The sequence below is a fragment of the Pristiophorus japonicus genome, chromosome 4 (assembly GCF_044704955.1).
Source record: "Pristiophorus japonicus isolate sPriJap1 chromosome 4, sPriJap1.hap1, whole genome shotgun sequence".
Lineage (NCBI taxonomy): Eukaryota > Metazoa > Chordata > Chondrichthyes > Pristiophoridae > Pristiophorus > Pristiophorus japonicus.
The window spans coordinates 302,469,399-302,495,273 of NC_091980.1; the positions used below are offsets into that span (position 1 = coordinate 302,469,399).

The 25,875-nt window shown below is 48.1% G+C and overlaps 1 protein-coding gene across 1 annotated transcript; it reads right to left on the reverse strand.

Annotated features, from left to right (window-relative positions):
* Positions 1 to 24,167: 24,167 nt before the first annotated feature.
* On the reverse strand, positions 24,168 to 24,947 carry dio2 (iodothyronine deiodinase 2). The gene has a single exon (XM_070877583.1). It carries the CDS (start codon positions 24,945 to 24,947, stop codon positions 24,168 to 24,170), a length of 780 nt encoding a protein of 259 aa, XP_070733684.1.
* Between the last annotated feature and the right edge of the window lie 928 nt (positions 24,948 to 25,875).

Sequence of the window (25,875 nt, forward strand, 5' to 3'; positions counted from 1 at the left end):
AGCAAGAACTCAAAAGATTAGAGACTGAGAACATTATCTCTAAGATAGATCTATGTAATTGGGTTACACCAATTGTTGTTGTACCTAAGTCCGATGGTAAGGTAAGATTGTGTGGTGATTATAAAGTAACCGTAAACCAGGTTCTAGAGGGTAATCTCCCCAATACATTGCCAAATGTCGAACACAGTTCACAACACTGACAGATGGTCAGACCTTCTCAAAGTTGGATCTTACAAATGCCTACATACAACTTGAACTAGATGAGGAGTCCAAGTCATGCTTGACTCTAAATACTCATCTAGGCCTATATCAATTTAATAGGCTACCATTTGGAACATAAGAACATAAGAACATAAGAATTAGGAACAGGAGTAGGCCATCTAGCCCCTCGAGCCTGCTCCGCCATTCAACAAGATCATGGCTGATCTGGCCATGGACTCAGCTCCACTTACCCGCCCACTCCCCGTACCCTTAATTCCCTTATTGGTTAAAAATTTCCTTATTTGGAATGTCTTCCACCCCTGCCATATTTCAAGGGGTGATGAACCAGATTTTGCAAGACGTTGAAGGGGTAATATGTTATTTAGATGATATACTAATTTCAGCACCAAACAGGCAAATTCATAATAACATATTGAATGAAGTCCTCAAACGGCTAGAGAAGCACAGAGTACGAGTGTCTGCTCACAAGTGTGAGTTATTTCAAACCTCAGTGGAGTACTTAGGGCACAGAGTAGACAAAGATGGTTTACATCCAATCCCTCATCATCATAGGCAGTCCCTTGAAGCGAGGGTGACTTGCTTCCACGCCAAAAAAGGATGAGTTCACAGGTGAAGGACCTAATATTCCAGAATCTGAACTATATCCTGAAGGGTGGCAGATGCCTGAGTGTGGAAGAAAGCTGGATACAATTAGAAAAGCACCCACTCCCAAGAATGTCACTGAACTTTGATCATTTTGGGTTTTTTGAACTATTATGGGAGGTTCCTACCAAATTTGGCTACAGTGTTACATACACTGAATGAGCTGTTGAGAAAACAGGTCCATTGGAAGTGGTCAGAAGAATGCGACACAGCATTCAAAGAGTGTAAAATTCAATTGGTAGAAAGCATCATGGTAGTTCACTATGATGGAGAACAGCTCCACAGGTCGGGCTATAAAAGAGCTGGAGCGGCATATCACTTCAACCTCCAGCGCGAGCTGCTCCAAGTGTGCGATGCTTTTGAAATGGGCGACTGGGTGACGTCATCAAAACCCTGGTTGCCATTTTGGAGCGTGGGCAGAAACATCGGGAGGACCCAGGTACAGAGGAGTGGGAAGGTCGGGGCAGATGAGCTGTGAGTGTTTGTGGCGAGATGCGGTGAATGTTTATGGCGGAGGAGCAGCGAGAGATCGTGGCGGTGGTGCGACAGATGAGGGTACAAGGCCCAGAAGAGCCAAAGGCCCAGGAGCAGCACGGACCTGCCCACACTGCGATATGTGCGCACACTAGGTCCATGCAGCAGAGCAGGTCTCCAATTGTCTTGGTTAACCCTTGCCACTGGACCAAGACCTAGCTCTGTCGAGCCCGTGTGGTGGCTGGTGTGCAACGGTCACCACACGTTAAAAAAATCCACGCACAGGCATCTTCCACCCCCTCGACTGGAGTTCAGGACTGGAACATTGGGTCCTTCATCGAAACACCTGTGAACTCTTGGAAGCAAGTCATCCTCGTTCGAGGGACAGCCTATGCTGATCTAAAGAGAATCATGATCGAGGTAGAGTAAGAGAAAGAAGTATGAAATTAAATCAGAAGGTGAGAGTGAAGAACCATCACCATAAATGGTTAAAGTGGTTACTAGGAAGAGTGGTGAAGATATGTGGTCCTTGCACATATTTGGTCAAGATGTTTGATCATGGACAGGTTAGGTTTGTTCATATTGATCATATTTTACCTACAGATGTGGAAGGAGTTTAAAGTTGGAATGATTCGAGTATTTCTGACTCATCAGATAGTCTTATTACAAGTAAAGTACCAATAGCATATCCAACATCAAATGTACTAGACATAAGTCCAAGACAAAGTCAGAATTTAAGTCTGAGTCCAAGTCAGGCAGACAAACAGTCTGAAGTTGTAGAGAGTTCAAATGTAGATCAAGGGCTGCCACTGGAGAAAAACTCTCCTCGGGCTCAGCCTAGAATGAGTCTAAGTTCAACACCATGTTTGGAAGTTTCTGTTCGAGAGCGAAGGTATCCTCTTCAAAACAGAAAACCTGTAGTTAAATTTGATTTGTAAATATGGCAAAATAAGTCCATGTCTTTTGTTATGTATAACCATGCAAGTTATGTATGATGATTGTTTGTTATAATTATTTCTTCATTAAGGAGGGAAAAGTGTTAATGTAGTTCCACCTTATGGACTACTGCGCCACCTAGTGGACTACTGTGGTAATGCAGCCATTGTTGTAAATGCAATAAAGACATCAAGGGACAGGTCACCTGACAGGTTCCTGGGTTGACAGCCATCTTTGGAGTCTGTGTGTGTTGTGAGATTGTAAAGAATATATTACAATATTGATCAAAGTTGTCGGTACTCTTAAACTGGTTTATCTAAAGCACACAAAAACAGTCGTGAGGCAAAGTGTCCATCGCTGTGGCAGCATCTAATCTCAGGGCCTCTGCTGGTGATTCTCAGTCTTGAATTTTTATCCCATTTCTGTTACACTCTTCATCAAACAATTGTCCATCTCAAGTTTCAGCCAGAGGGCGAGAAGATGAGTCATTGACTTCTCCACAACCGCCACCTGTCCAAGGTGAGGATAAGCATATGGGATCCTGGGCTTTATAAATAGAGACATATCGTCCTAAAGCCAGGAAGTCATGCTAAACCTGTACAAAACACTAGTTCAGCCCCAGCTGGAGTATTGTGTTCAACTGGTCACTTTAGGAAGGACATGAAGGCTTTGGAAGAAATTTACTAGAAAAGTATGTGGGATTACATGCATAGACTAGAGAAGCTGGGTAGTTCTCCTTGGGCAACAGAAGGATATGAGGAGATTTGATAGAGGTGTTTAAAAGTGTTTAGATAGGGTAAATAAAGAGAAACTGTCTGGGGGGAGGAACAGCAATGTAAAGAAATTCCTTAAGTGCTGGAAATCTGAGATAAAGACGGACACTTTTCAGCGAGTCAGTCAGCATCTGAAAGGGAATGATTCACAACCCAAACACGAAGCTGTCTTTCCTCCGATTGATGCTCGTTTCACCCGCACGGGCGACATTTGATTGCTATGGCAGAACACTAACAGCAATGGGGTCAAAGGGCATCTTATGGTTGGACGTGGTAAAGGGAACCTGCCCTCCCCATCGCGCAGGGAAGCTCAGATTAAGACATGGAGATTGGAGCACAGGAACAGGAGGGGACCATTCAGCCCCTTGAGCCTGTTCCACCAGCCAATTAGAACATGGCTGATCAATGATATCTCCGCAAGATCCCACAAATCCCCTGGGAGGACAGACGCACCAACATCAGCGTCCTCGACCAGGCCAACATCCCCAGCATTGAAGCACTGACCACACTCGATCAGCTCCGCTGGCCAGGCCACATTGTCCGCATGCCAGACGCAAGACTCCCAAAGCAAGCGCTCCACTCGGAACTCCTTCACGGTAAATGAGCCAAAGGTGGGTGGAGGAAACGTTACAGGGACATCTTCAAAGCTTCCCTGATAATGTGCGACATCCCCACTAACACCTGGGAGTCCCTGGCCAAAGACCGCCCTAAGTGGAGGAAGTGCATCCGGGAGGGTGCTGAGCACCTCAAGTTTCATCGCCGAGAGCATGCAGAAATCAAGCGCAGGCAGCGGAAAGAGCGTGCGGCAAACCAGTCCCACCCTCCCTTACCCTCAACCACTATCTGTCCCACCTGTGACAGGGACTGTGGTTCTCGTATTGAACTGTTCAGTCATCTAAGGACTCATTTCAAGAGTGGAAGTAAGTCTTCCTTGATTCCGAGGGATTGCCTATGTTAATGAGATCACAGCCGATCTTTACCTTAATGCCATCTACCCACCTTAGCTCCATACCCCTTAATACCCTTACCCAACAAAGATCTACCCATCTTGGTCTTGAAAGCTCCAATTGACCCACAGCCTTAAAAGAAAGACTTGCATTTATATAGCACCTTTCATGACCACCAGATGTCTCAAAGTGCTTTACAGACAATTAAGTACTTTTGGAGTGTAGTCACTGTTGTGATGTGAGAAACGCGGCAACCAATTTGCCCACAGCAAGCTCCCACAAACAGCAATGTGATAATGACCAGATAATCTGTTTATTTAGTGATGCTGATTGAGGGATAAATATTGGCCAGGACACCGGGGATACCTCCCCGGCTCTTCTTCGAAATAGTGCCGCTGAATCTTTTACGTCCACCTAAGAGGGCAGATGGGGCCTCACTTTAACGTCTCATCCAAAAGACGGCACCTCCAACAGTGCAGCGCTCCCTCAGCACTGCACTAGGAGTGTCAGCCTAGACTTATGTGCTCAAGTCCCTGGAGTGGGACTCGAACCCACAACTTTACGGAGGGAGAGTTCCAGATTTCCGGTACCCTCTGTGTAAAAAAGTGCTTCCTAAGTTGACTTCCTAGTGGGCAAATTTATGATGATGACTGAAAAAGAGAACGGAAAATTAACCCCACGCGACACGAAAAGTGATCTACGCAAACAGTGCTGAAGGACAAAAGTTTTTAACAGGCAACTGCGCATGCCTGCACTAACTCCACTTCACCACCAGGTGGTGCTGCACAAAACAACCTTCACTTAGACTAATACGAACTTGCATTTATTAGTCATTCACGGGATGTGGGCGTCGCTGGCAAGGCGAGCATTTATTGCCCCTCCCTAATTGCCCTCGAGAAGGTGGTGGTGAGCCGCCTTCTTGAACCGCTGCAGTCCGTGTGTTGAAGGTGCTCCCACAGCGCTGTTAGGTAGGGAGTTTCAGCATTTATATAGCACCTTTCTCAACCTCAGGACGTCCCAAAGTGCTTTACCACCAATTAAATACTTTTTAAGTGCAGTCACAGTGTAATGTAGGAAACGAGGCAGCCAATTTGGGCACAGCAAGGTCCCACAAAAAGGAATGAGTTAAATAACCAGATAATCTGTTTTTGTGGATGTTGATTGAGGGATAAATATTGGCCAGGACATAAGAGAGAAGTCCCCCCAGCTCTTGTTCCAAATAGTGCCGCGGGATCTTTTACGTCCACCCGAGAAGGGCAGGCCTCGGTTTAACGTCTCATCTGAAAGGCAGAACCTCCGACACTGCAGCTCTCCCTCAGCACTGCAGTGGGGGCATCAGCCTGAGTTTTGGGCTCAAGTCTCCGGAGCAGAACTTGAGCCTGTTATGTATGCAACACTATGTAACCAGCATTCTACCGCCACCAGAGGGCGTATCTGTTGGAGTCCCAAGGGATCCCAGCATCCCTTGGAAGCACTGTATATAAGCCGGCCTCCCATGCTGTACCAACACTCTGGAGTTAGAATAAAGAGACTAAGGTCACGCTTACTCACGTCTACAGTATTCAGTCACATAGAAACATAGAAAATAGGTGCAGTAGTAGGCCATTCGGCCCTTCAAGCCTGCACCGCCATTCAATATGATCATGGCTGATCATGCAACTTCAGTATCCCTTTCCTGCTTTCTCTCCATACCCCTTGATCCCTTTAGCTGTAAGGGCCATATCTAACTCCCTCTTGAATATATCTAACGAACTGGCCTCAACAACTCTCTGCGGTGGAGATATTGCTTTATTCGAGTTACAACAAAGCCCACAACCTACTGACTCGGAGGTGCTGCCCACTGAGGCAGAGCTGACACTTAAAGAGCCGGAACGCACTTCCTGTCAATCCAACATGTGTTGTCAAACTGGCTTCACAATCTGTCAATCGAATCAAGATCTCTTTGGCTCTTTAAGCAACAGCTCACCTACAAAAGTAAAGTGGTCTGGGCTAATGACCCAGAGACACGAGTTCAAATCCCACCATGGCAGCTGGGGAATTTAAATTCAGTTAATTAAATAAATCTGGAATGAAAAGCTAATACCAGTATTGGTGACCATGAAACTACCGGATTGTCATAAAAACCCATCTGGTTCACTAATTGCCTTTTAGGGAAGGAAATCTGCTGCCCTTACCCGGTCTGGCCTTCATGTGACTCCAGACCCACAGCAATGTGGTTGACTCTTAACTGCCCTCTGAAATGGCCTAGCGAGCCACTCAGCTGTAACAAACCGCTACAAAAAACAATAAGAATAAAACCGGACGGATCATCCGGCATCGACCTCAGCACCGGCTTCGGACACGACAACGGCACACCCAGCCCGGTCGGCCCTGCAAACTCCTTCTCACCAACATCTGGGGACCTGTGCCAAAATTGGGAGAGCTGTCCCACAGACTAGTCAAGCAAACAGCCTGACATAGTCATACTCACAGAATCATACCTTTCAGCCAATGTCCCAGACTCTTCCATCACCATCCCTGGGTATGTCCTGTCCCACCGGCAGGACAGGCCCACCAGGGGTAGTGACACAGTGGTATACCGTCGGCAGGGATTGGCCTTGGGAGTCCTCAACATTGACAAATCTCATGGCTTCAGGTCAAGCATGGGCAAGGATACCTCCTGCTGATTACCACCTACCGCCCTCCCTCAGCTGATGAATCAGTACTCCTCCATGTTGAACACCACTTGTAAGAACCACTGAGAGTAGCAAGGGCACAGAATGTACTCTGGGTGGGGGATTTCAATGTCCATCACCAAGAGTGGCTCGGTAGCACCACTACTGACCGAGCTGGCCGAGTCCTGAAGGATATAGCTGCCAGACTGGGCCTGTGGCAGGTGGTGAGAGAACCAACACGAGGGAAAAACCTACTTGGCCTCATCCTCAGCAATTTACCTGTCGCGGATGCACCTGTCCATGACAGCATTGGTAGCAGTGACCACCATACAGTCATTGTGGAGACGAAATCTCGTCTTCACACTGAGGACACCCTCCATCGTGTTGTCTAGCACTACCACCGTGCTAAATGGGATAGATTCAGAACAGATCTAGCAGCTCAAAACTGGGCATCCATGAGACGCTGTGGGCCATCAGCAGCAGCAAAATTGTATTCAGCCACAATTTGTCACCTCATGGCTTGGCATATCCCTCATGCTACTATTACCATCAAGCCAGGGGACCAACCCTGGTTCAATGAGGAGTGTCGAAACAGCTTGCCAGGAGCAGCACCAGGCGTACCAAACTGGTAGCAATATGGTGGAGGAGGATTTCTTGGAGTGTATTAGGGATGGTTTTCTAAACCAATATATCAAGGAACCAACTAGAGGGCTAGCCATCCTAAACTGGGTGATATGTAATGAGAAAGGACTAATTAGCAATTGTGTTGTGCGAGGCCCCTTGGGGAAGAGTGATCATAATATGGTAGAATTCTTTATTAAGATGGAGAGTGACACAGTTAATTCAGTGACTATGGTCCTGAACTTAAGGAAAGGTAACTTTGATGGTATGAGACGTGAATTGGCGAGAATAGACTGGCGAATAATACTTGACAGTTGACGGTGAATAGGCAATGGCAAACATTTAAAGATCACATGGATGAACTTCAATAATTGTACATCCCTGTCTGGAGTAAAAATAAAACGGGGAAGGTGGCTCAACCGTGGTTAACAAGGGAAATTAAGGATAGTGTTAAATCCAAGGACGAGGCATATAAATTGGCCAGAAAAAGCAGCAAACTTGAGGACTGGGAGAAATTTAGAATTCAGCAGAGGAGGACAAAAGGTTTAATTAGGAGGTGGAAAATAGAGTATGAGAGGAAGCTTGCTGGGAACATAAAAACTGACTGAAAAAGCTTCTATAGATATATGAAGAGAAAAAGATTAGTGAAGACAAACATAGTCAGATTCAGGTGAATTTATAATGGGGAACAAAGAAATGGCAGACCAGTTGAACAAATACTTTGGCTTTGTCTTCACGAAGGAAGACACAAATAACCTTCCGGAAATACAAGGGGACCGAGGGTCTAGTGAAAAGGAGGAACTGAAGGAAATTCTTACTGGCGGGAAATTGTGTGAGGGAAATTGATGGGATTGAAGGCCGATAAATCCCCGAGGTCTGATAGTCTGCATTCCAGAGTACTTAAGGAAGTGGCCCTAGAAATAGTGGATGCATTCGTGATTATTTTCCAACATTCTATAGACTCTGGATCAGTTCCAATGGATTGGAGAGTAGTTAATGTAACATCACTTTTTAAGAAAAGGAGAGAGAAAACGCGTAATTATAGATCGGTTAGCCTGACATCAGTAGTGGGGAAAATGTTGGAATTAATTATTAAAGATGAAATAGCAGCGCATTTGGAAAGCAGTGACAGGATCGGTCCAAGTCAGCATGGATTTATGAAAGGGAAATCATGCATGACAAATCTTCTAGAATTTTTTGAGGATGTAACTAGTAGAGTGGAGAAGGGAGAACCAATGGATGTGATGTATTTGGACTTTCAAAAGGCTTTTGACAAGGTCCCACACAAAAGATTGTTGTGCAAAATTAAAGCACATGGTAAGGGGGGTAATGTACTGTCGTGGATAGAGAACTGGTTGGCAGACAGGAAGCAGAGAGTCGGGATAAATGGGTCCTTTACAGAATGGCAGGCAGTGGCTAGTGGAGTGCTGCAGGGCTCAGTGCTGGGACCCCAGCTATTTATAATATACATTAATAATTTAGATGAAGAAATTAAGTGTAATATCTCCAAGTTTGCAGATGACACTAAGCTGGGTGACGATGTGAGCTGTGAGGAGGACGCTAAGAGGCTGCAGGGTGATTTGAACAGGTTAGGTGAATGGGAAAATGCATGGCAGATGCAGTATAATGTGGATAAATATGAAGTTATCCACTTTGGTGGCAAAACCACAAAGGCAGAATATTATCTGAATGGCGGCAGATTAGGAAAAGGGGAGGTGCAACGATGGTACATCGGTCATTGAAAGTTGGCATGCAGGTACAGCAGGCGGTGAAGAAGGCAAATGGTATGTTGGCCTTCATAGCTAGGGGATTTGAGTATAGGAGCAGGGAGGTCTTACTGCAGTTGTAGAGGGCCTTGGTGAGGCCTCAACTGAAATATTGTGTTCAGTTTTGGTCTCCTAATCTGAGGAAGGATGTTCTTGCTATTGAGGGAGTGCAGCGAAGGTTCATCAGACTGATTCCTGGGATGGCAGGACTGACTAATGAAGAGAGACTGGATCGATTGGGCCTGTATTCACTGGAGTTTAGAAGGATGAGAGGGGATCTCATAGAAACATATAAAATTCTGACGGGACTGGACAGGTTAGATGCGGGAAGAATGTTCCCGATGTTTGGGAAGTCCAGAACTAGGGGACACAATCTAAGGATAAGCATTAAGCCATTTAGGACTGAGATGAGGAGAAACTTCTTCACTCAGAGAGTGGTTAACGTGTGGAATTCTCTACCGCAGAGAGTTGTTCATTGGATATATTCAAGAGGGAGTTAGATATGACCCTTGTGGCTAAAGGGAATCAAGGGGTATGGAGAGAAAGCAGGAAAGGGGTACTGAGGTGAGCGGCAGTTGAGGAGAGGTGGGAGCAGTGTCAGAGCGGCCTATAAAGGCCCAGCGGGAGCTCGAGTACCAGCGGCAGTTGGTGAGAGGCGGGAGCGGCCTATAAAAGGCCCAGCGGGAGCTCGAGAGCCAGCGGCAGTTGGAGAGAAGTGGGAGCAGTGTCGGAGTGGCCTATAAAAGCCCAGCGGGAGCTCGAGTACCAGCGGCAGTTGGGAAGAGATGGGAGCAGTGTCGGAGCGGCCTATAAAAGGCCCAGCGGGAGCTCGAGTACCAGCGGCAGTTGGTGAGAGGCGGGAGCAGTGTCGGAGCGGCCTATAAAAGGCCCAGCGGGAGCTCGAGTACCAGCGGCAGTTGGGGAGAGATGGGAGCAGTGTCGGAGCGGCCTATAAAAGGCCCAGCGGGAGCTCGAGTACCAGCGGCAGTTGGGGAGAGGCGGGAGCAGTGTCGGAGCGGCCTATAAAAGGCGTACCGGTGCAGCTACAGCGGGAGAGAAAGCAAAATAGAAGTAGAAAGGAATCAAAAGGTGACATCACAGCCAATGGGGTAAGTGATTGGTTGGTGATTGGTGAGTAGCTTTTCTTTTTATTTTTTATATCAGTAAGTGAACTGTAACATTGTTATTACCAATTTAAGGGTATCTAAGGGTTAAGGCATGGCAGGAGAGCTCGGTCACGTGATATGCTCCTCCTGTACCATGTGGGAACTCAGGGACTCTTCCGGTGTCCCTGATGACTACGTGTATGAGAAGTGTATCTGCCTGGAGCTCCTGACGGTCCGCGTTGCGGTATTGGAGCTGAGGATGGATTCACTCTGGAGCATCCACGATGCTGAGAATGACGTGAGTATCACGTGTAGTGAGTTGGTCTTACCGCAGGAGAAGGGTCCACAGCCAGATAGGGAATGGAAGACCAGCAGGAAGAGCAGTGCAAGAAAGGTAGTGCAGGGGTCCCCTGTGGTCATCCCCCTGCAAAACAGATACACCGTTTTGAGTACTGTTGCGGGGGATGACTCATTAGGGGAGGGCAGCAGCAGCCAAGTTTATGGCACCGTGGCTGGCTCTGCTGCACAGGAGGGCAAGAAAAAGAGTGGGAGCGCGATAGTGATAGGGGATTCAATGGTGAGGGGAATAGATAGGCGTTTCTGCGGCCGCAACCGAGACTCCAGGATGGTATGTTGCCTCCCTGGTGCAAGGGTCAAGGATGTCTCGGAGCGGGTGCAGGACATTCTGAAATGGGAGGGAGAACAGCCAGTTGTCATGGTGCACATTGGTACCAACGACATAGGTAAAAAAAGGGATGAGGTCCTACGAAACGAATTTAAGGAGCTAGGAGCTAAATTAAAAAGTAGGACCTCAAAAGTAGTCATCTCGGGATTGCTACCAGTGCCACGTGCTAGTCAGAGTAGGAATCGCAGGATAGCGCAGATGAATACGTGGCTTGAGCAGTGGTGCAGCAGGGAGGGATTCAAATTCCTGGGGCATTGGAACCGGTTCTGGGGGAGGTGGGACCAGTAAAAACCGGACGGTCTGCACCTGGGCAGGACCGGAACCAATGTCCTAGGGGGAGTGTTTGCTAGTGCTGTTGGGGAGGAGTTAAACTAATATGGCAGGGGGATGGGAACCAATGCAGGGAGACAGAGGGAGACAAAAGGGAGGCAGAGGCAGGAGACGGAGGGGAGATGGGGGGGGTGGGGGTGGGGGGCGGAGAGACCCGGGACGGGGAACAGGAAGGGCCACTGTGTGGCAGAATTCTAAAAGGACAAAGGGTGTTAAAAAAACAAGCCTGAAGGCTTTGTGTCTTAATGCAAGGAGTATCCGCAATAAGGTGGATGTTTTCTATGTTCTATTTTCTATGTTTTCTATGTTTCTATGTTTCCTATTTTCTATGTTTCTATGGAGATCAAGGGGTATGGCGAGAAAGCAGGAATGGGGTACTGAAGTTGAATGTTCAGCCATGAACTCATTGAATGGCGGTGCAGGCTAGAAGGGCCGAATGGCCTACTCCTGCACCTATTTTCTATGTTTCTATGTTTCTATGAATTAACTGTGCAAATAGATGTTAACAAATATGATGTGATTGGAATTACGGAGACGTGGCTCCAGGATGATCAGGGCTGGGAACTCAACATCCAGGGGTATTCAACATTCAGGAAGGATAGAATAAAAGGAAAAGGAGGTGGGGTAGCATTGCTGGTTAAAGAGGAGATTAATGCAATAGTTAGGAAAGACATTAGCTTGGATGATGTGGAATCTATATGGGTAGAGCTGCAGAACACCAAAGGGCAAAAAACGTTAGTGGGAGTTGTGTACAGACCTCCAAACAGTAGCAGTGATGTTGGGGAGGGCATCAAACAGGAAATTAGGGGTGCATGCAATAAAGGTGCAGCAGTTATAATGGGTGACTTTAATATGCACATAGATTGGGCTAGCCAAACTGGAAGCAATACGGTGGAGGAGGATTTCCTGGGGTGCATAAGGGATGGTTTTCTAGACCAATATGTCGAGGAACCAACTAGGGGGGAGGCCATCTTAGACTGGGTGTTGTGTAATGAGAGAGGACAAATTAGCAATCTCATTGTGCGAGGCCCCTTGGGGAAGAGTGACCATAATATGGTGGAATTCTGCATTAGGATGGAGAATGATACAGTTAATTCAGAGACCATGGTCCAGAACTTAAAGAAGGGTAACTTTGAAGGTATGAGGCGTGAATTGGCTAGGATGGATTGGCAAATGATACTTAAGGGGTTGACTGCGGATGGGCAATGGCAGACATTTAGAGACCGCATGGATGAATTACAACAATTGTACATTCCTGTCTGGCGTAAAAATAAAAAAGGGAAGGTGGCTCAACTGTGGCTATCTAGGGAAATCAGGGATAGTATTAAAGCCAAGGAAGTGGCATACAAATTGGCCAGAAATAGCAGCGAACCTGGGGACTGGGAGAAATTTAGAACTCAGCAGAGGAGGACAAAGGGTTTGATTAGGGCAGGGAAAATGGAGTACGAGAAGAAGCTTGCAGGGAACATTAAGGCGGATTGCAAAAGTTTCTATAGATATGTAAAGAGAAAAAGGTTAGTAAAGACAAACATAGGTCCCCTGCAGTCAGAATCAGGGGAAGTCATAACGGGGAACAAAGAAATGGCAGACCAATTGAACAAGTACTTTGGTTCAGTATTCACTAAGGAGGACACTAACAACCTTCCGGATATAAAAGGGGTCAGAGGGTCTAGTAGGAAGGAGGAACTGAGGGAAATCTTTATTCGTCGGGAAATTGTGTTGGGGAAATTGATGGGATTGAAGGCCGAAAAGTCCCCAGGGCCTGATGGACTGCATCCCAGAGTACTTAAGGAGGTGGCCTTGGAAATAGCGGATGCATTGAAAGTTATTTTCCAACATTCCATTGACTCTGGATCAGTTCCTATCGAGTGGAGGGTAGCCAATGTAACCCCACTTTTTAAAAAAGGAGGGAGAGAGAAAACAGGGAATTATAGACCGGTCAACCTGACCTCAGTAGTGGGTAAAATGATGGAATCAATTATTAAGGATGTCATAGCAGCGCATTTGGAAAATGGTGACATGATAGGTCCAAGTCAGCATGGATTTGTGAAAGGGAAATCATGCTTGACAAATCTTCTGGAATTTTTTGAGGATGTTTCCAGTAAAGTGGACAAAGTAGAACCAATTGATGTGGTATATTTGGACTTTCAGAAGGCTTTCGACAAGGTCCCACACAAGAGATTAATGTGCAAAGTTAAAGCACATGGGATTGGGGGTAGTGTGCTGACGTGGATTGAGAACTGGTTGTCAGACAGGAAGCAAAGAGTAGGAGTAAATGGGTACTTTTCAGAATGGCAGGCAGTGACTAGTGGGGTACCGCAAGGTTCTGTGCTGGGGCCCCAGCTGTTTACATTGTACATTAATGATTTAGACGAGGGGATTAAATGTAGTATCTCCAAATTTGCGGATGACACTAAGTTGGGTGGCAGTGTGAGCTGCGAGGAGGATGCTATGAGGCTGCAGAGTGACTTGGATAGGTTAGGTGAGTGGGCAAATGCATGGCAGATGAAGTATAATGTGGATAAATGTGAGGTTATCCACTTTGGTGGTAAAAACACAGAGACAGACTATTATCTGAATGGTGACAGATTAGGAAAAGGGAAGGTGCAACGAGACCTGGGTGTCATGGTACATCAGTCATTGAAGGTTGGCATGCAGGTACAGCAGGCGGCTAAGAAAGCAAATGGCATGTTAGCCTTCATAGCGAGGGGATTTGAGTACAGGGGCAGGGAGGTGTTGCTACAGTTGTACAGGGCCTTGTTGAGGCCACACCTGGAGTATTGTGTACAGTTTTGGTCTCCTAAATTGAGGAAGGAAATTCTTGCTATTGAGGGAGTGCAGTGAAGGTTCACCAAACTGGCGGGACTGACATATCAAGAAAGACTGGATCAACTGGGCTTGTATTCACTGGAGTTCAGAAGAATGAGAGGGGATCTCATAGAAACGTTTAAAATTCTGATGGGTTTAGACAGGTTAGATGCAGGAAGAATGTTCCCAATGTTGGGGAAGTCCAGAACCAGGGGTCACAGTCTGAGGATAAGGGGTAAGCCATTTAGGACCGAGATGAGGAGAGACTTCTTCACCCAGAGAGTGGTGAACCTGTGGAATTCTCTGCCACAGAAAGTGGTTGGGGCCAATTCACTAAATATATTCAAAAGGGAGTTAGATGAAGTCCTTACTACTCGGGGGATCAAGGGGTATGGCGAGAAAGCAGGAATGGGGTACTGAAGTTTCATGTTCAGCCATGAACTCATTGAATGGCGGTGCAGGCTAGAAGGGCTGAATGGCCTGCTCCTGCACCTATTTTCTATGTTTCTATGTTTCTATGAATGATCAGCCATGATCTTATTGAATGGTGGTGCAGGCTCTAAGGGCCAAATGGCCAACTCCTGCACCTATTTTCTATGTTTCTATGTTTCTACCTAAAAATGAGGTACCAACCTGGGGAAGCTGTAACACGGGACTACATGCATGCTAAACAGCGGAAGCAGCATGCTATAGACAAGGCTAAGCGATCCCACAACCAACGGATCAGATTAAAACTCTGTAGTCCTGCAACAGTCAGTCGTGAACGGTGGTGGACAATTAAACAACAAATGGGAGGAGGGTGTTCCATGAATATCCCCATCTTCAATGATGGCAGAGCCCAGCACATGAGTGCAAAAGACAAGGCTGAACCATTTGTAACCATCTTCAGCCAGAAGTGTCGAGTGGATGATCCATATCGGCCTTTTCCTGAGGTCCCCACCATCACAGAAGCCAGTCTTCAGCCATTTTGATTCACTGAGCGTAAAGGCTATGAGCCCCGACAAAATCCCAGCAGTTGTGTTGATGACTTGTGCTCCAGAACTAGCTGCGCCTCTAGCCAAGTTGTTCCAGTACAGCTACAACATTGGCATCTACCCGACAATGTGGAAAACTGCTCAGGTATGTCCTGTCCACAAAAAGCAGGACAAATCCAATCCAGCCAATTACCACCCCATCAGTCTACTCTCAATCATTGCAAAGTGATGGAAGGTATCGTCGACAGTGCTCTCAAGTAGAACTTACTCACCAATAACCTGCTCACTGATGCTCAGTTTGAGTCCCACCAGGATCACTCAGCACCTGATTACAGCCTTGGTCCAAACATGGACAGAAGAGCTGAATTCCAGAGGCGAGGTGAGAGTGACTGCCCTTGACATCAAGGCAGCTTTTGATCGAGTGTGGCATCAAGGAACCCGAGTAAAACTGAATTCAATGGGAATCAGGGGGAAAACTTTCCACTGGCTGGAGTCCTACTTAGCACAAAGGAAGATGGTTGTCGTTGTTGGAGGCCAATCATCCCAGCCCCAGGACATCACTGCAGGAGTTCCTCAGGGCAGTGTCCTAGGCCCAACCATCTTCAGCTGCTTCATCAATGACCTTCCCTCCATCATAAGGTCAGAAGTGGGGATGTTTGCTGATTATTGCAGTGTTCAGTTCCATTCGCAACTCCTCAGATAATGGAGCAGTCCATGTCCACATGGAGCAAGACCTGGACAACAATCAGGCTTGGGCTGATAAGTGGCAAGTAACATTCGCGCCACACAAGTACAGGGCAATGACTATCTCCAAGAAGCGAGAGTCTAACCACCGCCCCTTGACATTCAATGGCATTAACATCGCCGAATCCTTCACTATCCCGGGGTCACCATTAACTGGACCAGCCACATAAATACTGTGGCAACAAGAGCGGGTCAGAGGCTGGTATTCTGCGGCGAGTGTCTCACCTCCTGAATCCCCAAAGCCTCTCCACCATCCACAAGGCACAAGCCAGGAATGTGATGGAATACTCTCCACTTGTCTGGATGAGTGCAGCTCCAACAGCGCTCGAGAAGCTTGGCACCGTCCAGGACAAATGGCGGCCTTGCCGCGTGCGTACGAAGTGCGCATGGACCCGGTGAGGCCTCGCAAGAGCCAGTTTTCAGGGCGCGATGCGCATGTGTCGAAAACCGGCTTTTCGGATCTGTTAAAATTTCTCTGTACAGATCCTCCACATCCCCGGGAGAAGGACATCCGCGTGGGAGAGATTGGGCTATTTGCCCAACTCATGTCCAGTGAATGTCCTTCAAACTCTGGTGAGAGCAGGCGCATAGCTTACTTTTACCAGCATAACACTATTAAAACATATAAAAATTAAATTTAAACACTCATTTTTATATTAAAAACCCTGTCGATTAAGGTAAGTTTATTTTTAATACTATTAAATCACATTAAAAAAAAAATTCCCCCCAATTTTTTTTTCTCAAACATTGGCCCTGAAATTCTGGTCGGAGGCTTCCCGCGGGCAATTGCCTCCGACCGGAGATCTTACGAAAGTACCTGGTTGTCCCGGAGGCACCCCGGATTCCGGTGGGGAGGCCTTCTCTTCCCGCGCTGCGGAGCGCGGTCCTGATCTCCAGGTTTCCAAGGAGACAGTGCAGTCATGTGTGACTGCTCAGCCAATCAGGTACAGTATTCTCAATTAATAGCAATGGGAACTCCGTATCTATGAGTTCTCATTTTTATTAATTGAGAAAAAAACAAACAGAATAACACCAACTAAAAAATAAAAAACACACCTCACATAATTAAAATGAATTAAAATTAAAGTTAATAAATATCATCTAGAAAAAAAAAATTCTGAGTTTTTGCAAAAAGTTTTTTAATTATGGTTTAAAATTAATTTAATGTAGTGGGCCGGGTTTTAAAAAATAAAATGTGTATTTTTAATGTTATTTTTTATGTTTTAAGTGTGTATTGAAACTCTTGCGCCTGTAAAAATAGGCTGTGCACCTACTTTTATCAGGCGCAAGAGTTTTGAGGACATTTGCTGGGCAAGATATGGGTAAATACCGCAATCTTACCTGTGCAAAACACCTCACATATTTAAAATTAATTAAAATTAAATGACCCAGATCAGAAAAGCCGGTTTCTGGGCCATTTAATTTTAATTAATTTTAAATATGTGAGGTGTTTTATTTATTTATTGTGCTGTGTTTGGGTTTTTGAGGGGGTTTTCTCATTGATTGTAATGGTAACTTGCACAGAGTTCTCATTTTTATCAATGAGAATACTGCATCGTGATTGGTGGTCCAGGCCCACGTGATCCCAGCATGTATGTCCGTACGTGAAATACATCTCCGGTTGCGCTGCATAGCGAATCTAGGCCTCCGACCGGGATCCTACATTCCTCCGGGACCACCAGGTACTTTCATAGAGTTTTTTCGGATCGGAGGTGTCCGTACAAAGGAAGCCTCCGACTGCAATTGTCCCCCCGCTCACTCCCTCCACCACCGGCGCACCGTGGCTGCAGTGAGTACCATCTACAAGATGCACTGCAGCAACTCGCCAAGGCTTCTTCGACAGCACCTCCCAATCCAGCGACCTCTACCACCTAGAAGGACAAGGGCAGCAGGCGCATGGGAACACCACCACCTCCACGTTCCCCTCCAAGTCACACACACCATCCTGACTTGGAAATATATTGGCCGTTCCTTCATCGTCGCTGGGTCAAAATCCTGCAACTCTCTCCCTAACAGCACTGTGGGAGTACCCTCACCACACGGACTGCAGCGGTTCAAGAAGGCAGCTCACCGCCATCTTCTCGAGAGCAATTAGGGATGGGCAATAAATGTCGGCCTTGCCACCGACAACCATATCCCAGGAACTAATAAAAAACATTTTTTTTTAATGTTTTTGTCTTTTTTTTAGGACTTTGATTTTTTCCAGTGAAGGATGTCAGACCTAGAGAATGTAACACAGTGTGGTAGCTTCAAGCACACACCCAGGTCATGGTTAGAATCAGACTGAAGCTCCATCTCCTCTCCCAATTAGTAACAGACGGAAAGCAGCACCATGGAATCATACAGCACAGAAGGAGGCTATTCGGCCCAGCATGCTAGTGCCAATTCTTGGGAAAAGCAGCCTATTCAGTCTCACTCCTCCCTGCTCTCTCCTTGAAAATGTTCCTTTTAAAGTAGTTGTCCAATTCCCTTTTAAAAGCTACTATTGAATCTGCTTCCACCGCTCTTTCAGGCAGCGTGTTCCAGACCATGACAACTCACAATATAAAACAATTTCGCCTCATTTCCCTGTCTGGTATTTTTCCCTTGCCCACCTCAGACAATCTATTAGAATAAAATTGTGGATTTAGCTTTGTGCAATGGGCCTACGTTGACTAGGGATCCTTACAGACCATCAGTCTTGGCCAGATTTTGAACCAAGTTCCCAGAGGTGACAGACCAGTGCCCAATTCACCCACTGCCCAAAGAACTCATGGGGTTGAGTTTCCGCGGGTTATATCAGTACAATCTGGGCGGAATTGGCCGAATCAGTGCAAAAGATCGCGGCATTTAGGCTTAAAGTAATATTGTGAACACAGACTTTCTGGCTCCCATCAATTCTACCTCAAGAAGATTATCTGTGCCTTTGTTACCTCCAGACTATTCCAATGCTCTCTTGGCCGGCCTCCCATCTTCCACCCTCCATAAACTTGAGCTCATCCAAACTGAACTGACCGTACCAAGTCCCGTCCACCCTTCGCCCCTGTGCTTGCTGACCAACATTGGCTCCCAATCCAGCAACGTCTCAGTTTTAAAATTCCCATCCTTGTTTTCAAATCTTTCCGTGGGCTCGCCCCTCCCTGGTTCTGTCATCTCCTGCAGCCCTACAACCCTCTGAAATCTCTGCACTCCTCCAATGCCGGCCTCTTACACATCCTCGAATGTCATCGCTCCACCATTGGCGGCCGTGCCTTCAGATGAAGCTCTAGAATTCCTCCTTGCCACCTCTCTCCTCCTTTAAGATGCTCCTTAAAACCTACCTCTTTGAACAAGCGTTTGTTCATCTGATCCAATAACTCCTAGAGATGTGCTTACAGTTTCTGGAGTGGGACTTGAGCCCACAACCTTCTGACTCAGAGGTGCAAGTGCTACCCGGTGAACCAGATCGTCTGCCTTTGGTGATGATCCTTGAGGGATAAATATTGGGGCCAGGACACGGTGGGGGTGGAGAACTCCCTTGCTCCCCTTAGGGAAAGTGCCATACGACCTGTTACATTGAATTGAGCAGGTAAACGATACCTCGGTGTAATGCACCATCCAAACGACGGAAAGGCCACATCGTGTGCTAAATCGTGGCTCAACACGGCAGCCTGATTTGCACACAGCAAGATCCCACACCTAGAACTTGAGGCCTTATGACCTGACGCAGGGAGCTTTTTATCCTCCTCTCCCAATGAAGCTGGCTTTTGCTCGGGTACGACCCCAAGGCCACTAGCTCCACTCCAGTGGCCCTTACCCAAGTAGCCTTGCTTCATGACAGCTTAAGGAGCAACCTGTCAAATGATCAGACCATTCGTTTTTTAGTGATGTCGGTTGAGGGATAAATATTGGCCAGAACACAAGAGAGAATTCCCCTGCTTTTTTTCGAAATGAATCCAGCAAAAATTCTAAGCTAATACCCCAATGCAGTGCTGAGGGAGCGCTGCACTGTCGGAGAGGCAGTCTTTTGCTTGAGATGTTAAACCGAGGCCCAGTCTGGTCTCTCGGGTGGACATAAAAGATCCCGTGGCACTATTTCGAAGAAGAGCAGGGGAGTTCTCCCTGGTATCCTGGGGCCAATATTTATCCCTCAATTAGCATCACTAAAACAGATTATCTGGCCATTTATTGTTATTTGTGGGAGCTTGCTGTGCGCATATTGGCTGCCACGTTTTTTGCATTATAACAGTGACTACACTCCAAAGAATTCACTCATTGGCTGTAAAGCGCTTTGGGATGTCCTGAGGTACTGAAGGGCACTATCGAAATGCAAGTTCTTTCTTTCTTCGAGGGAATCAAACTCTGACTCTCTGCATCGATTAACTTCAGTTAGCAAAAAAAACTCTTCCAAAACGATGCAAAGATGAGGGTCACGGCTCAGGAAGTGTGTTACTCAGGAGGGTACTCACTCAAATTAGTGACACTGTGAAATGGCTCAGACTCTGGCCCCTTTATGTTTTTTGTTGCATGCTTTGTATTATTATTTACACAAAGCACGACACTAATAATTGGCTTGCACTGAAGTGTCTGGGTCACAGTGAGGGTCATCCTGTAGAAACACATCGGACATTGCCACCCAGTCCCAGTGCATCACCTGTAATTAGATGGAGGCATTCTCTCTCTCTCTCTCGTTTCCTACACAAAAGAAAGACTTGCATTTATATAGCGCCTTTCACAACCACCGGACGTCTCAAAGCTCTTTACGGCCAATGAAGTACTTTTGGAGTGTAGTCACTGTTGTAATGTGGGAAACGCAGCAGCTAATTTGCGCACAGCAAGCTCCCACAAACAGCAATATGATAATGACCAGATAATCTGTTTTTGTTATGTTGATTGAGGGATAAATAATGGCCCAGAACACAGGGGGATAACTCCCCTGCTCTTCTTGAAACAGTGCCATGGGATCTTTCACATCCACCTGAGAGGGCAGACAGGGCTTCGGTTTAATGTCTCGTCCGAAAGACAGCCCCTTCGTCAGTGCAGCGCTCCCTCAGCACTGCACTGGGCGTGTCAGCCTAGATTTATGAGTTCAGCTCCCTGGAGTGGGACTTGAACCCACGACCTTCTGATTCAGAGGCGAGTGTGCTGTCCACTGAGCCACAGTTGGCACTTACATATAATTTAACGCTTCTCATTTTAGATAAATCTATACCTTCGAGATAAGTCTCCTGTCTAACACACATCCATCGCAGTCCAGAGACTTCACGCAGCACGGTTCGTTACAGAGGCAAAGGAAACGGGAGGAGATAGCCAATTAGTGGGTCCTTCTGACTGGGAGCCTGGCATTTACTGTCAGGCACAATTACCTGGATGAACCTATTTATCCACAGGTGGCACCTCAGTGGTGGTCTTAAAGGAACAGGCCACGGTAGATGCAGGGAGGATGTTTCCCCTGGCTGGGGAGTCTAGAACCAGGGGTCACAGTCTCAGAATAAGGGGTTGGCCACTTTGGACTGAGATGAGCAAAAACTTCTTCCCTCAGAGGGTGGAGAATCTTTGGAATTCTCTGTCCCGGAGGGCTGTGGAGGCTCAATCATTGAATATATTCAAGACAGAGATAAATAGATTTTTGGATATTAAGTGAATCAAGGGATATGGAGACAGTGCAGGAAAGTGGAGTTGAGGTCGAAGATCAGCCATGATCTTATTGAATGGCGGAGCAGGCTCAAGGGGCGTAGTCCTGCTCCTAATTCTTATGTTCTTACGGTTCTTATTGGCTTCCGGTTAAGCAATTAAGCAACGCCTCGTTTTCAAAATTTTCATCCTTATTTACAAATCCCTCCATGGCCTCGCCCCTCCCTATCTCTGTAATCTCCTCCAGCCCCACAACAACCCCCATCCCCGCCGAGATGTCTACGCTCCTCTAATTATGTTCTCTTGAGCATCCCTGATTATTATCGCTCCACCATTGGTGGCTGTGCCTTCCGTTGCCTAGGCCCCGAGCTCTGGAACTCCCTCCCTAAACCTCTCCGCCTCTCTTTCCTCTTTCAAGACGCTCCTTAAAACCTACCTGCCCGAATTTGTCCTTATGCGGCTCGGTGTCAAATGTATTTTTCTCATAATGTTCCTGTGAAGCATCTAGGGACGTTTCACTACGTTAAAGGCGCTATATAAATACAAGCTGTTGTTGTTGTTGTTCAACACAGCTCCGTTTCAGCAACTGAGCATTACAGCGTGCTCTCAACCCCAGGCTACACACTCGATCAGCTCCGCTGGGCAGGCCACATTGTTCGCATGCCAGACACGAGACTCCCAAAGCAAGCGCTCGACACGGAACTCATTCACGGCAAACGTTACAAGGACACCCTGATAAAGTGCAACATCCCCACTAACACCTGGGAATCCCTAGCCAAAGACCGCCCTAAGTGGAGGAAGTGCATCCGGGAGGGTGCTGAGCTCCTCGAGTCTCGTCGCTGAGAGCATGCAGAAATCAAGCGCAAGCAGCGGAAAGAATGTGCGGCAAACCAGTCCCACCCTCCTTTACCCTCAACGACTATCTGTCCCACCTGTGACAGGGACTGTGGTTCTCGTATTGGACTGTTCAGCCACCTAAGGACTCATTTTAAGAGTGAAAGCAAGTCTTCCTCGATTCCGAGGGACTGCCTATGATGATGATGACAACACAAGCGTTGATAAATATCATTCACATCTTGAACTTATTTTGGGTTAAACGTAATCTAAGGACGATTGAAAAAGAAATAACCTTATTAAGGCGTAAAATAAAACTTCCTATTTAACAGTTCAAGTGCTGCTCACCAACTTAAACTGGTAGACAACTGGTTATTGATATCTGAGCGCTTCTAATTCTGCTCTCCTCAAATTCTGCTCTCCTCAAATTCTGCCCTCTTGAACATCCCTGCTTATAATCGCCCAACTATTGGTGGCCGTGCCTTCAGCTACCTGGGCCCCAAGCTCTGGAACTCCCTCCCTAAACCTCTCCGCCTCTCTACCTCTCTGTCCTCCTTCAAGATGCTCCTTATAACCTACCTCTTTGACCCAGCTTTTGGTCAGCTGCTGTAATTTCTTATTATGTGGCTCATTGTCAAATTGATCAAATTTATCAAATTTTCTTATCACACTCCTGTGACGTGCCTTGGGACGTTTTACTACATTAAAGGTGCTAGATAAATAAAAGTTGCTGTTGTTATTGCTGAGTGAACCAAACTGGCTGCCTACTTGATACATTGAGCCAGAAATTGTTGGATAATTAACGGCCAGTTTAATGGCGCACACTGCTATTACTGCATAAATAACCCGGCAATTTGTGGCGAGGTAACGATACGCTGTGGGTTGCGAATCGCCACAAATTGCTAGACTCTGCCGTTAGCCTCGCGAGCATTGTGTGAAGGACGCTAGATAAATGCAAGTCTTTCCTTTTTTTAAAACGAACATCTACGATCATAGGAATAAATAAACGAGCCCGGAAACAAAGCAAGTCAACTGCAAAAACCTTTTTATTACAACGCGGATCAAAGTACGCTCTGCATAGCACCACAAACTGATTTCACACGGCAAAGATCGCAAGGCAGACAGACAGTCGTACGCCATCGCGGCGTACTGTCACATACAGCGGGAGAACGTTCCGGAACGGAGGTGGGCCGTGCTGCTTTCTCTTCCGAATACCGACAGAGTCGCAGAACTCTTTCGTCGGCTATCTTCATTCCGCAAGCCCAGCTCCGCTCCCGACCATCGCCGCCCCCAGGTCGGGTTTACACGGGGGGGGGGGGGGGGCAGAACCCCACGACTCAATAACTTAAAAGATACACCGCACGCGCTCGCTCAACTCGCTACCGTCGGCGCGCGGTTACAAACGACTCGCGGCGACGAGAAAATAAAGCCGAACGCGCGCACACAGACACACAGACGCCGCGCGATTCCGTTACAGTAATAAATTATCGTTTAAAAAACAAGCGGTTTGAAAGCGGTGTCGCGAGAATTAAATAAAACAGCCTACGTGTCGAACAAAGGAGTTCAGCTCAGCTCGTTTGGCTTCTTTTTCCACTTGCGAAACAATTCTTTGTCGTCTCTTGAAGACCTCGTGACTGTAAGCCGGGGGGGGGGTCAGGTTTTCTGTCCGTCTCAATGCTTCGTTTTAATATAAATTCAGTCTCGGAAAATGTGGGTGCCGCTGGCAAGGCTGGCATTCATTGTTCACCCACACCCGCCACCCCACCCCCCCCCACCGAAGTTGTCCCTCAAGAAGGTGAGCTACCTTCTTGAACCGCTGCAGTCCGTGCTCCCGCCGTGCTGTCCGGAAGGGAGTTCCAGCAATTCTTGACCCGGCGACGACGATGAAGGAATGGCCGAGACACGTCCGAGTGTGGGGACTGGGAGGGGGCACTCGGGGACGGTGGCGTTACCGCCCCCCCCCCCCCCCCCCCCCCCCCACCACACTCCCACCCGCCGTGTGCCTGCTGCCCCCTGGTCCTTGCGGGTGGCAGTGGGCGGGCTGCCCCGGGGGTCTCCTCTATCGGTTGCCGCCGCTGTGCTGCTCCAGCCACGCTCGGACGCCGGTGAGGTTATAGAAGAAGGGCCCCTTGCCGCCCAGGTAGGCGATTTTCTCCTGCTGCACAATGCAGACCCGCTCGGAGGCCACGCCGTACGCCACGTTGGCGTCGTTGTCCATGCAGTCGGCCGCCACCTGGCAGCGGGGCGACACCCGGAAGCGGCGGCGCAGCAGGTCAGCGGCGGAGCGGCGCTCGGACAGGCTGCGGTGGCGCCGCAGCTGGAACGGGGAGTCGGCGGCCCAGCCATCCGAGGGGTGGGCCTCCTCGATGTAGACCAGCAGGAAGTCCGCCGCCCCCGAGAACTCCTCCGCCAGGCGGCAGAAGGCCGGCAGGCCGCCGACGAAGGGCGGTCACGTGGCCGAGCCGAAGTTGACCACCAGGGGCCGGCCGGGGCTGGCAAAGTCCAGCAGGCGGCACGCGCCCCTCCCCTGCCCCTCGCCCTCCGCCTCTGCCTCCCCCTCCTCCCCGCTCACCCGCACCACCCGGGAGTTGGGCGCCGCCCCGCCCAGCTTCACCCGCTTGAAGGCGTCCAGCAGGAAGCTGCGCCACACCGACTGCAGGCCCTCGACGGTCAGCATGCGGCGCTCGCCACGCCCCCCCGGCGGGCCCCGGCAGCTCAGCAGTGTCACCGCCTGCTTGATCAGCAGCACCGAGTCGTAGACCGCCAGGAAAAGGCAGTTGGAGAAAAAGCCGGGCAGGATCTGCAGCTTGATCAGGAGCTCCACACTCAGCAAGCCCATGGCTTCTAGGGTTTGCTGGGTCTTGCGGCGGTTGGGCATGTGCGTGTGTGGGGAGGGTAGAGGGGGGGGGGGGGTTCTCGTGCTTTGTAGCGCTGTCTCTCTTCCTCTCTCAACCCGCCTCCCTCTAATTCTGCGCCATGGTGCTCCAAAAAAAAAAAAGGTGAAAAGTTTCTACGGGGTGCCCATAGTTCGATACACGGACCTAACCTTCTGGTCGTTCTCTCTCTCTCTCTCTCAGATTCTCTTCGCTTCAACTTGGGGAGGGCAGACAGTGGGTGGCCGGGGAGGGGAATGGGGGTCGGAGGGAGAAACCAGTCCGACAGGCTGAGTTTCTGCTGGGCTGCAGTTGGAGCAGCTCAACCCGATGCCGTTAACTTCACTGCTGTGCGAGTTACAGCTCTTGCTAACCTGGCTCGCTCGCTTTGCTCCCGGTACCTCCAGCCCCTGTCCCTGTCCCCCGAGTCTGCACACACCGCTGCTCAGCCGGCCCTTATATACACAGGCTGTCGCTGCTTACTGGAGCTGGACGGTGCCAGATTAATCTCTTTTCAAGATCGTGACGTCGGTTGCTGGCTGGGTGAGAAAGGCTTGCCTTGGCTAAATACATGTTTTTTTTTAGAAGGAGGCGTGCACTTTAACAGAACAAACAGGACAGGAGCTCGCTGCCTCAGCCCACTTCAATGCAAGCTATTGTTGCTGGGAAATGTAAAACCGGCATTAAGTGTTGGAAGTGAATCCTAAGCTGAAGCAGAGTTTCACCTGGTCTTTTAACCTCCTTTGTGTAGTTTGACGGGAGTGTCAATATCTGCCTCAGGGTTGCACATTGTCAAAGTTTCAAAAGTGAATTTAAATAAGGAACTTGAGTTTACACAGCGCTTTTCACAGGCTCGGGACGTCCCAAAGTGCTTCATAGAAACATAGAAAATAG